Source organism: Balaenoptera physalus, assembly GCF_965194825.1.
Source record: "Balaenoptera physalus genome assembly, chromosome: 20".
Taxonomy (NCBI): domain Eukaryota; kingdom Metazoa; phylum Chordata; class Mammalia; order Artiodactyla; family Balaenopteridae; genus Balaenoptera; species Balaenoptera physalus.
Window position 1 is genome coordinate 1,003,210 of NC_138901.1, and position 13,211 is coordinate 1,016,420.

At 36.7% G+C, this 13,211-nt stretch overlaps 1 protein-coding gene across 21 annotated transcripts in view; it reads left to right on the forward strand.

Annotated features, from left to right (window-relative positions):
- The window catches only part of CEP112 (centrosomal protein 112), a 420,211-nt gene that overhangs the window by 57,767 nt on the left and 349,233 nt on the right, over nt 1–13,211 (forward strand). For 20 of the 21 annotated variants that reach the window (XM_082441876.1, XM_082441874.1, XM_082441872.1 and 17 more), the window contains one exon: nt 11,318–11,404. In XM_082441876.1, the coding sequence (XP_082298002.1) occupies nt 11,318–11,404 (87 nt within the window). Of the gene's footprint in view, nt 1–11,274; nt 11,405–13,211 lie in introns of those variants that run through there. The other variant, XM_082441882.1, reaches the window with a different exon arrangement.

Consider the following 13,211-nt stretch of genomic DNA (forward strand, 5'->3'; position numbering starts at 1 on the left):
TTGCTTTTATTGTAAGTGAGAATGAACATATTTTTTGTCTGTTTATTGTCTTTTTAATTTCACTTTTGTGAGCTGTCTTTTCTTATACCTTTCCATATTTTTGTTAAATTGTTTGTCTTCATTGTGATTCCTAAGAACGATTTATATGTTAAGGAATTCAGGTCTTTGTCATATATCTTACAAGTATTTTTCTCTGTATGTCTTTTGATTTATTTCTATTTTTTTAATGTATAGAAGTTTTCTTTTCAGTAGTTGGATCTATCAGTCTTTTCTCTATGGCTTCTGGTTTTTGTGTTTTGTAGAAAAGACTTTCTTATTCCAAGATTATGGAAAAAATTCATATTTTTGTCTCTTTTTAAATCTTATTTTTGTATTTAAATCTCAGATCTATTTCACAGGGTTTTACTATGAGTAGTGATGATAATCTAGGTTAGTCAATTCTTAATGTTATAAAATCAAAATTTAGGAAGTTGAAATGCTTAAGTTTAAGAATGCAGTAAGTGTGGAGAGAATTGAGTGACATGAAATTCTATACAGATTACAGAGTTTGTCTGTGTTTAATAAATGATTTAATTCTTTTGATGCTTTAGAGAGTCCTAAAATATTTAATTAGCCTTTGGAAATCAAACTTTATAAAACACAACTTCCATTTTAAGTTTATAACTGTGGAAAATACCTTAGATGTTAAATGAGTAATATTTGCGATATTATTTTATTAGAGTTGAAGAACTGTAGTAGTTTTCTTTTGATTGGTAAAAACACACCTATAAAATATTTTAAGATTAGAAGTTTTTCTCAATTTATTTGGCATTATGGGAAGATGTTCGGTGACCGTGATCCTTTATTTTAACCTTGTGAACCTGTCATTCACAAACATACTTGAACTTGTTTGCCTTTGTAATCGCTAACACATTTCCTGTGATATCCACATCACAGAATTGTGTGACCTTGAGCACCATCAAGCAGTGGGGTTCTTTTTTTTTTTTTTAGTATTCTTAAAAAAGATTTCTGACATAGATTAAGACATTTGGAAAACTGTTGTCACTGAAAATGAAAGAAGAGACAACACAAGGGGAGATCAATTTTCAGAGCAACCATCAGTTTTCAGAGAACAGACAGTAGAAACTGCTCTTTTTGTGAAATAGAGTATTTCCTTTGAACTTCACCTCCACCCATATTGGATGTTCCCACCCATTGCCTAAAAAGGGATGTTGCTTCTTTCTTACACAGAATGCCAATTAGGCATTTTTTCCTTTTGCAAATCTACTAGTTAAATGCAGAATTTAAATAAATCCGAGATGATGTAATCTACAGTCACTGACGTAATAAATGAGAGAATTTATATTTTAAAACATTTTTTATGAATATAGCATTCAGATACACGCAGTCTTACAAACTATAATAAATAATTATACAAAGGAGAACCATTGGAAAGTGCATGCAGGCAAGGATGAGATCATTGCCAAGACGTCAGCAGCCTGCTGTCTGACTCTTCCCCATCTTACCTCATCCATCTCCCCCAGCAGTAACTGCTATCCTGACTTCTCTGGTAATTTCCCTCCTTTGTTTTTAAACTTGACTTTACCACCAATGCCTGCATTCTTAAAAATGAAAATATTTCTGTTTTAGTGGATTTTGAACTTCATTTAAATGAAACTAAACTTCACATATTTTTTTGCTCAATAGTATGTGGGTGACATTCATCCTTGTTACGCCATTTAGCTATAGTTGGCTTCATTTGCATTACTTTCTATTCAGTGACTCTTCCACAGTTTCTTGCCATTTTGTCGATGAATCTATTCTAATTTTTGACTTTTGCAAACAATAACCCTATGAACAATCTTGTACATGTTTCCTGACACACATGTACAAGAGTTTCTCTAGGGCAGTGGTTCTCAGAGTGTGGGCTGTGAACCCTGTCGTCCCCAAGACTCTTTCATGAGGTCTATGAGGTCAAAATTATTTTTGTAATAATTTAAAAATGTTATTTATTTTTTTACTCTATTGACACTTGCATTGAAGTTGGAAACACAGTGCTGGGTAAAACTATATCCTAACCCACATCAAGGCAGTTGGCACCAAATTGTACTGGTAGGCATGTTCTTCACTGTCACATGCTCACAGGGAAAAAATTACCAATCTTATTTAAGAATGTCCTCGATGAAGCAAGTAGAAAATTATTAATTTTATTAAATCTTGTACCTCAAACATGCATCTTCTGGATATCTGAGTGACGAAATGGAACCATGTATAAAGAACTTACGGTTCATATCCAAGTGCGTATCAACGTGCCAGAGGCAAAACCCTTGTGTGCTTTTTTTCAGTTATGAATTGCAATAGCTGCTGTTCTTGTGGAATATCATTTTTATTTGAAAGAATGACTGAGGGACAAAATATGATTATTTGGACTTGGATATTGTCAGACATTTTCTCAAAAATGAACAAATTGAGCCTGTCACTTTAAGCAGAACAACTGACCATATTTGCTGCTGGTGATAAAATTTGACCTTTTAATACAAATTAGAATTTTGGCAACCTTGTATCAGTCACTGTGAGCTCGAGAACTTTCCAATACTAAGACCTTTCCAATGAGATCTGTGGTGATATGAAACAGTGTGAAGTTTTTATATTATGTAATGAAATTTTCAATATTTGGAAATCTCTATAACTCATTGAACTGATGTTTTCCAAATGAGTAATGGATGATGTTATAAAATCACGCATAGGTAAAAGAGCCATTCCACGTTCAAGATAGACCAATAGAACTTACTGTGACAGTGTGAAAAGTTTCATATTCTACAATGCAAGTAACTTTAAAAACCTAGCACTTATGAGTGTTGGTTTACTTAAAAAGAATATCAACAATTATTCAGAAAGGGTATTAAAATACTCTACTTTACAACTACGTATTTCTGTAAGGAAACATTTAGGGAAGAACTATATTCCAGTATTACACAGGTTCTTAGAGATTGTGGAGGAGGAGGGAATACTTCTCAACTGCTTTTATTAGGCAGTCCCGACATGGTTAAAACCAAAAAGAACATTCCAAGAAAAAAATCAAGTCCCCGTAAAAATAAAAATGTAGTAATGAAGTTCATTGTTAATACACTGAGAACAGACTTTTATTTAGTAAATGATCCTGGTACAACCTTTCATTTACTTGGAAGAAAATAAAATTGGGTCCTCTCCTCTAAAAACAAAAATAAACAAAAACAAATTCTGGATGTACCTTTAACCTGTAGAGGCCCAGACAAAAAAAGTTTCAAAACAACAAAAATCTTGACATCAGAAGATCTTTCTAACCCAAAAACCTTTCCAAACCCAGAACGTATAAGAGAAATGATAGAAATATTTGACTCAAGTGAAATAAAGACTTTGTAAGGTAAAAAAATACAACAAAAGATCAATAGAAAAATAATCGATTTGGGGAAAATATTTGAGACAGACTGTCTTAATGTGTACAGCATACCACGGTTTACTGATTGACAGACAGAAGCGTGGATTAAAATTGTGAAAGGGCATTTCATAGAAGACCAGATTCATAAGGCCCCAAAACATGTGAAAAGGGGCTAACACACAGTAGTTTTCAGGGAAATGCAACTAGAGTAGTAGTGAGATATCTACTCTTGGTGGAAATGTGAATTTGCCTATAACAGAGGGCAAAACCTATTAAGATATAGCCACCATCGAACCGTTGGCATGTCTTTTGAGAATCCGCCCTATAGAAGTCAAAATTCCAGTGTGTGGGACTCATCTATGAGAATGTTTTGCAGTGTTGTTTGAAGTGGAAAAAGACCGAAAATAAAGTGAGTATGCATTAAGGAGAATGGTTGAACAAATTTTGTTTTCTCCTCATTAAGGAATAGTTGGTAGCTATTTAAAAGAATGAAAAAAACTGCAGCAGGTGTTTTTAGAGGGATTTCCATGGGATATCGTTCAGAGAGAAAAACAAGGTGTAGAAAACATGTATTTTTGTGTGTGAAACATTCATAATAAAAAAAATTATATATCGCTAAGGGTATAACAGTTTAAAGAAGAGAATTTACTTAGCTCTCATACAACAGTGCAGGGCATGTCGGGAGTGTGCTGCTCTATGATGTCATCAGGGACCCAGGCTGGTGGGGAACCTCTCCATCCTCAGCACACAGCTTCAGTCTCTGCACCTGAGGTCTCGGTTGCTCACCAATGCCTTATCTTTTAAGCGTGATCCTTCAGAAAGAAAGAGGGTGGAGAGAAAGCCACTTCTAAAAAAATATGTCCATCAAAGTTGCCTGCATCATTTCTGTCCCATCATCCCCCTTGACCATACTTACATGTGGGGCAGCCATCTGCCCAGCCCAAGTTTGGTGGTGTCAGTGAGGCCCCAAAGGAAGAAGAGGAAAATAAATGTCTGGGGATCCGCCTAGTCTGTGCCACAAACCCCCATACTGGTGCATGCATTTTGCCCCTTTATAGTTATATATGATTCTGTGAGCATGGCAGAAGTTACGAAAATATACTCCGTTGTTAATGTCCGTATTCCATACCCCATGCAGGATTTGATGGAGGAGAGGGAGAGAATCAAATAAAAAAAGGAAAGGAATACCAAGGAGTACAGAGGAGCTAAACAAAAACTCAGTATGTAATATGATTATCTCTATGTTTCATGTAAATTGTGTTCATGTATGATGTATGAACAAAATTTTAAAAATTAGAAAAAAAATACCAGCATACACTCTGTATGCTTAAATATCACTTCTTCCCTTAATGTGATGAGTTCCGAGGAGATTAAAAAGTACTGTTTAGGAAGATTTCATACATCTCTAAGCCCCAGTGGTAAGATAACAAGAGAAGGAGACACATTGTTATTTGTGCTATGCTTATAAATAAGCACAATGAATAACAATTGGCATTATGCAATATTACAAATGAACATTTTGAGAGTAGGATACACTGGAGATTTTAATCAGGAAGAATCTTAATCACTGACACCATAATTTCCTCTGACTAGTAACTAATAGACTTCTCTAAAAAGATGATTGTAACAATTAGGTATCTGAGTAAGTAGAGTGATGATTATTTTATAAATCACTTCTTCTGTAATTTGCTGTGATGATTGTTGAGATGTAGAAAGAAAGTGTGACTAAGCAAACACATTGTTGGGTTGTGTTGCTGATAATACTTTGGAAGTAGAGATGGTTGACTTCGGTCATGCTTTGACCATGCAGTAGAGATGGTTGGCTTCAGTCATGCTTTGACCTTTTATGCCTTACAATATAAGGCACACAAAATATTTCAGTGATATTACAATGGCTACATTTTATGCATCACTTAAAACTTGCCAAGTTGTAGAGTTATTCTTTGCGTGAAAATAAGTCATACTGTTTTGTACATTTTGTTCCTTTAGACATGGTTGAGGTAGTCGGTCAACATTAAAACCTTGAAATAACATTAAAGGTTGTTCCTTGGTATTTTAAAGTGTGTAGTGATTCCTGTCTAAGTAACTTTAATACATTATTTTCCTTACAAACTCATTAAAGGTTATTATGCTATTTTGTCCTTCTGCTAATTTCAGTTCAAATGTTAAACATAACTTGCATATGGAAAACTAGTAATAGTAAAAAGTAGGATTTTGAATAAGAAACCTGCTTCTCTGTAAGAGGGAATGTTGATTATCTGAGTGAATAGATTGGTAAGTGTTCCTTTAAAAAAACCCTTAATCCAAAATTTTTGAATATTCAGTTGAGTAAAATAACATTGGTAATAGTCCTAAAATCTAATTAGTTACACTGTAAGTAGGATATTTTTAAACCCAAGGAAATACTTTTACATGAAGTAAGTGAGCATTTTCATCAGCTTTATTCATTTGGTAGGAATGTCCAACCTCAGAGCTATTCTTTGAAGGAAATACTTCAGAGAAAATGGGGCCCAGTGGATTTTGTAAATAAAATTTTTTAAGCTCTTTCTAAGCAGAAATTTCAGAAGTTCTCTTTAAAGAAGCTCGTGGGAAAGCCCTCTTCAAAGTGAAGCTGCCCAATTGCAGTGCCTTTGCTTTAGCGGCCGGTTATCCATAGAATGGCTTGTCACACACTCCCCTTACCCTGTGGGGCTGTCACCATCTCTTGGTGGCTTTTACTTCTTTTTCTAGAAGTAGGTGGTTTAGCCCTGGGGTGGTTCCAGTCATTGTCTGAGTGGACCTTCTGGTCATATTGCCTAGGGACTTGGTCCAGTGAGGTGAGGCTTTCCTCTTCCGTTTATCCCAATGATTCTCACGGTAAAATACTTTTATTGGGGGCAGATGGCCCAGAGGGATACGTCAGCTCCAAACCAAACCTCTCTGGCATTAGAGGCTTGCTATCAAGGTGAGAGCAAGTCTTCAAGGACTTTAAATTAATTTATTTATTTATATTTATTTTTAGCTGTGTTGGGTCTTCGTTTCTGTGCGAGGGCTTTCTCTAGTTGTGGCAAGTGGGGGCCACTCTTCATCACGGTGCGCAGGCCTCTCACTATCGTGGCCTCTCTTGTTGCGGGGCACAGGCTCCAGACGCACAGGCTCAGTAGTTGTGGCTCACGGGCCCAGTTACTCCGTGGCATGTGGGATCTTCCCAGACCATGGCTCGAACCCGTGTCCTCTGCATTGGCAGGCGGATTCTCAACCACTGCGCCACCAGGGAAGCCCTCAAGGACTTTAAAATGGGACAGGAGAGCGCTCCCTTTTCTTACGCATTGCTTTATGAGGGGCTTCTCTGTTCACACTCCTCGTGGCTCCCTCTGCCTTAGCCCGACACTGAATATTCTGTCATTGAGGCTCAGTTGTTTCTTTGCTTTTGCCATCCTGGTTCAGTAGGGCTGCAGTTCTAGCTGGGCTTTGGCTGTTGTGTCTGTGCAGAGAGCCTGAATGACAGTGGGGCTCAGCTTAGGAGGACGCCAGGATTTACTGCACTGCGCAGTTTCTAATACCGGAGAATGGTTCCTTCACAAATTTTATCCTGTTTGATGGCTATTAATAGTGGGAGGTGAGGTCGGTACTAGTTACTCCATTACAGCCTGAAGTAGATCTCCCTTCTTCTTAAGTTTGAAATTGATAGCATATATTCTGAGCTCAATTAAGGAAAACTTAAATGTTGTTTGTAATCGAGTTACTTGGAGGTCAAACAAATTAGAGGTGTTATAGTCAGTCTTTCAATTTCAGTCTTTTGTCTTAAACTAAACTAAGCAAGGCTGTTTAATGTCTTTTCCATACACCTGTGGGTATGTGTATAAAGATGCACACATATGTATAGCTATCTACATTTATAGTTATATCTATATCCTGTATCCTGTATTGCCTTTATATACTGTACTAGTTAGATTGTTTCCATGTTGTAATCCTGATGATTTATCATGAATCATGCCGTAGAGTATAGGGCAGAAAGATAGAGCTATTCTGTGGTGTCGAGGTCAAGGGAAGAGATACCCTTTTTTTTTTTTTTTTAAAGACACCAATTGTACTTGAACATTTGTTATTATTATTATTTTAAATTTATTTATTTTTGGCTGTGTTGGGTCTTCATTTCTGTGCGAGGGCTTTCTCTAGTTGCAGCGAGCAGAGGCCACTCTTCATCACGGTGCGCGGGCCTCTCACTATCGCAGCCTCTCTTGTTGCGGAGCACAGGCTCCAGACGCGCAGGCTCAGTAGTTGTGGCTCACGGGCCTAGTTGCTCCGCGGCATGCGGGATCCTCCCAGACCAGGGCTCGAACCCATGTCCCCTGCATTAGCAGGCAGATTCTCAACCACTGCGCCACCAGGGAAGCCCCAGATACTCTTTTTAAGTTAAAAAAAAAATTTTTTTTAAGGATGTCAGTAGAGAAACTTTCTCTGTTATACCACCTTGTGATAACTTGATGTTCACTATCTTAACCAAGTTATTAAACCTTACATTGGCAATATTGGGACAAACCGACCTCCTAATAAGATGGAATGAAAAAGGACGCAGCATCACGTTAGTGTCATTCTTGCCAAAATCTGGTAAGTCTAATCATGAGGGAACATCAGACAAATCCAAACTGAGGGACACTCAGTAACTGGCTGTACTCTCCAGAAATGTCAAGGTCAAGAAATACAAAGAAAGGCTTTTCCCAGTTAATGGAGATACGTTGATATGACAACTAGTGACAATATGTCATCCTGGATTGGATCCTGGATTGTGAAGAAAATAGATATAAATGACATTATTGTGATAACTGATAAACCTCGACTATAGACTGTATATCAGATAATATTATTGTGTTAATGTTACATTTCCTGATTTTGATGACTGCTGTGGTTATAAAAGACAGTCTTTGTTTTAAGGAAACATACACTGAAGTCTTTAGGGATGATGTCTCTGGCTTCCTCACAAATGGTTCAGAAAATAATTTGTATTATATATATGTTGATATACGTATAAAATAATAAAGCACATGAAGCAAAATGTAAACTGTTGGTGAATCTGGCTAAAGAGTATACGGGAGCTCCTTGTGCTCTTATTGCAACTTTTCTTTAAGTTTAGTATTATACCAAAGTAAAAAGTTAAACCAGAAAAATAGAATTTAGATAGATCTCTTTGGTTACAAGAACAGAGATTCATGAAGCTACCTAAAGTAAACAGGAATACAGAAATTCTTTTGAATTCAAGTAAGGCTCGTCTCATGGAGACCATTGAAGCTGCTTCCTTCCTATTTCAGATGCTGTGTGGCTTCTAGTCTGTGCTGTTTTGTGTATTTGCTTTGCTTTCTTCTGTTTCCTGGATTCACCCGCTTTCTCTTGGTTGCTGCCCCTCGAGAAGTGGGGTTTGTTCCCCAACGTAGCTGACTGGCTGAGAGCGAGAATCTGAATGCTTCTTCTCTAGCTCGTGGATTCCTGAGGCAGGCGCCAGGCGTCTGTTCCTAACCGGGTCAACCAAGCTTGAGGCAGAGCGGGTGGAGGCGATGGTGTCGGCTGTGGCCGCACTGTCACGTGGTGTTCAGGGCTGGACCTCGGAAGCTGAGGCCTGACATGTTCTCTCGGAGGTGCTGTGGAAAGATGCAGCAATGAATTGTGTCTCCGGCATCTGCCCAGCTTTGTCATGTAGCTTTTTGAGTTAGATTCCTCTACAGTAGACCCCCAGTGCTTCTGTTGACGATCTTCAGGTGGACGTAGATCACCCAGCCCCCTTTTTGCTAAAATGAGGAAGGATTATTGCGTGACTTAGAAGCCAGAGGATGGAAACGTTCAGAATTTCATCCTTTTGCGTAGTAACTAGACAGCTCCCTCCCTGTCTGCCACTCATAACGTTTATTATTTTTTCTTTTAGTTTTATTGAGATATAATTGGCACACAGCACTGTATGAGTGTAAGGCACACAGCATAATGATTCGCCTTACACACATCGTGAAACGATGACCACAGTAAGCGTAGTGAACATCTGTCATCTCACAGAGACACGTTAAAGAAACAGAAATGTTTGTTTTCCTCCTGTGGGAATGCTCAGGGTTCAGCCCGCCAACGACCTGCATTTGTAGCGCACAGCAGCGTCCGTTCTCTTTGTCGTGCTGCTCACTACGTCCCTGACAGCTGTCTGTCTGTCTTGGAACTGGGGGTTTGTACCTGTGGACCACCTTCCTCCAGTCCTCCTTTCCCCCACCCCCACCTCTGGTCACCACAAAACTGATCTCTTTTTCTATGAGTTTGTTTGTTTTTGAGGTATAATTGACCCACAACACTATGTGGGTTCCTGGTACACAGCATAGCGATTTGATACTTACATACATTTCAAAGTCATCACCATGATAAGTCTAGTTACCATCTGTCAGCATACAAGAATATTACATAACTATTGGTTATATTCTCCACATCATACCTTTCATACCCTTGAGTCACTTATTTGTAACTGAGAGTTTGTACCTCTTAATCTCCTGCACCTATTTCTCTCCTCCCCGGACCCCCTCCCCTCTGGCAGCTGCCTCTTTGTTCTCTGTATATATGACTCTGTTTTGTCATGTTTGTTCATTTGTTTTGATTTTTAGATTCCACATATAAGTGAGATCATAGGGTATTTGTCTTTCTCTGTCTGACTTATTTCACTTAGCATAATACCCTCTAGGTCCATCCATGTTGTCGCAAATGCCATGAATTTATGTTATGTTAGCTTTTGTTTGTAAAATTTCATTTTGATATATTTATTTGATTATGCACATTTATCATTAGTTCAGATTCATTATTTATTTAAAACAGTAATTGAAAAATATGAAATATATTTCAAAAATTTTCAAGAAAATGTTTTGACAGTACGTTTCTAATATTTTAAAAGCAAAATTTCCTGAAGGTTGTAGACTGATTTTTTTTGCATACCTACTTTGTACCAATCATTGTACTGACTGTGGTTACTTAAATGATGTCATTGAATATAATTTTCACAACTCACTGAAGTAAGATAATTATCCTTAACTATTAGAAGAAGAAATAGAATCTGAGAATGGTGACTTGCCCGAAGTCACCACAGTTAATGTCTAGTGGGATTAGAATTAGAGTTAAAAATGAGGCCTGTCAGACTCCAATGTACATACTCTTTTAAATAGTAAGGAATCAGGTCAAATACTTTCACATTTAAGATAAATTTTCTGTTGTTCTTCTTAAAACCTGTCACTATTATTCTTTTAATCCTAAGATGCACTCATTATTATTAACAAGTGTTGGTTACATTTTTGCTGGCTTTGCCCAGAACACTGGTGGGTTAGGTGTCAGTCTGAGGAGGCTAGGAGTTGTTGATGGATGCTGGAAGGAGATAAAGTCACTGCCCTGAGGTAGTGGGAGTCTGTAATTCCAGGAGAGAGAAGTGGAAAATCTGTGCATTATCAGTGATATGCCTATATGGACCTTCATTCACAAATTGTTATATTTAAGTATATAGGTAAATAAGAGCATTTAGAAATGAGTACGTAGATATGAGAAAAGAAAAAAGTAAAAAGTTGAATAGAGACTTACTCAATTGAAAAATAATAAACAAAGGCTAAAATACCAAGTGGATTTAGCAAAATATCACTTTAAAATGACTGCTTTTTGGCGGTGGAGTGGACTGGGGATCACTGATGAATCTGAGTTCGGTATTTTCACTTTTGCCTGTCAAGTGAGATTTATTCAAAAGACTTTTAATTAGCTTGGAAGTAATCAAAGAATGTAACCAACATATTGGTATATGTAGTATGATTGCTGGACTAGTGGCTATAAGGTAAAGGTGGAAAATGTTACTCTCTTTCATATAGGTAGTTATTTTAATTTGTGTATTTTTGCCAAAGGGAAAAGTAAATTAATCACACCTTTGAAATATTTTCCTTGAAGTTGGACATGAAAACAAAAATGATGGAAGCTAAGTATCATGAAGAGAAACTTAAACTGCAACAGAAACATGATGCTGATGTTCAGAAGGTAGGGTATATACAATTTATTATTTTATTGATATTGAATATTTGAAATATTCTAGGTCTTGCGACCATCCATCCATCCATCCATCCACTTATTTATGTACTTACGGGAGTCTATCTTATAAATGGGATTTGCTAAATTAATATCCTAGCAAAAGTTGATCTTTAAACTTCACTTGCTAAACAGATGTATTTATGTAAATCCTTATAGTTTACATGACCTTTTAGTTCTTCTTCATCTATTGTTGGAAGGCTGGTCTTCTTATAGTCCTTTACATTCTATCATTACCTTTCATAAAGGCCGAAATAAGACATCAACTGTAAGTACTAGAGTTTGTTTTGGTCTAAGATTCTTTCAGTTTTCTGGCAATTAAAAATTCCTTTCTTTTTATTTATTTATTTATGGCCGCACCTCGCGGCATGTGGGATCTTAGTTCCCCGACCGGGGGTCGAACCCACGCCCCCTGCATTGGAAGTGCGGAGTCTTAACCACTGGACCACCAGAGAAGTCCCTAAAATTTCCCCTTTAATTTAAAAAGAAACCCTTGCATTTAGTTCTCTTTGGTATAGACTGCGTGCATTGTAATGCTAGCACTGCCAATGTAGGCTTTTTTTTTTTCAGTAGCTCGTTGGGATTTATGCCTTACAATATTTCAATTTGTACTTTGAAGTATAATTTTTCTTCTTAATGAGCACAGCAAAAGTCATCAATTTATAATTATTGTACATTGAATTTGAATTTATAACTATAGTTTAGTATTGATTTTAAAAATGTAATGGTATATAATGTATAATTTTAATATATGATGTATGAATTTGTAACTCATGAAAATTGATCCAGATGGAAACCTGGTGTTGTCTGTTTTGGAACTAAGCCTGTGACCCTGCTTCACAGAGTTAAGTGACAAAGGTGGAGACAGGGAGCTGAGGCCACAGCATCACGTGCCCATGCTTCCGTAGAGCTGAGAGCATGCTAGTATTTAGTCAGGTGCGTGTCTGGCTCACCGTCTTTCAGAGCAACAAGACAGAAACCACTGGCTGAAAATTAGAAAGAGAAAAAATATTGAATCCTTTTCCTTCTCCTTTCCTCTTTTCCATTCAAATTTTAAAGGCAAATATTACTTTCTGCTCTTACTAGTATTTTACTTTACTTTAAATGGTTCAAGAAAAACAGTTCTCTTTCATGGATATGTTAGAGATTCAGTAATATAATTTCAATATAGCATATGTATATGTCCAAATGAAATAGAACCTATTGATGTATAAGATAAATAAATATAGAAATATATTTGGGAAAATCATGGTAATAGAATTTGAAATAGGCTTCTTGGTATGTCTGTTACAAAGCTCTATTCTAAGAAAAACATTTAATAATAGAATCCTTTCCAGGAATTTCTCTTTTAAAATAAATTCTGCATGAAAAAAGAAAGCAATGCAACTAGTTTGAAATGCCAGGTACAATATAAATAAAATCCTTGACCTCATGCTAGATTTGGAAAGTATATTCATCAGTTTGTTGCATGTATGCCATTTTCTAAGTGTTAGGAATTGGGAAGGAATAAAATTGAGAGTGTTTTATCTATTTGCATACATTCTTTTCCTTTTTTGCTTCTTTATGGACATTGGGCTCAAACTATCTCCTTTTCTTATTTACCAATCATTCTTAGAGGTGGGACTAAAACAATGAAAGGTAAAGTAAAATGCTGGCAATTAAGAAAAAGTTGGTTAGACATTGATGAATAACCTTTTTTAAAAAACTGAATTTGGGTATATAGGAAATACACCTCAACCACAAGAAACGTGGATATTCA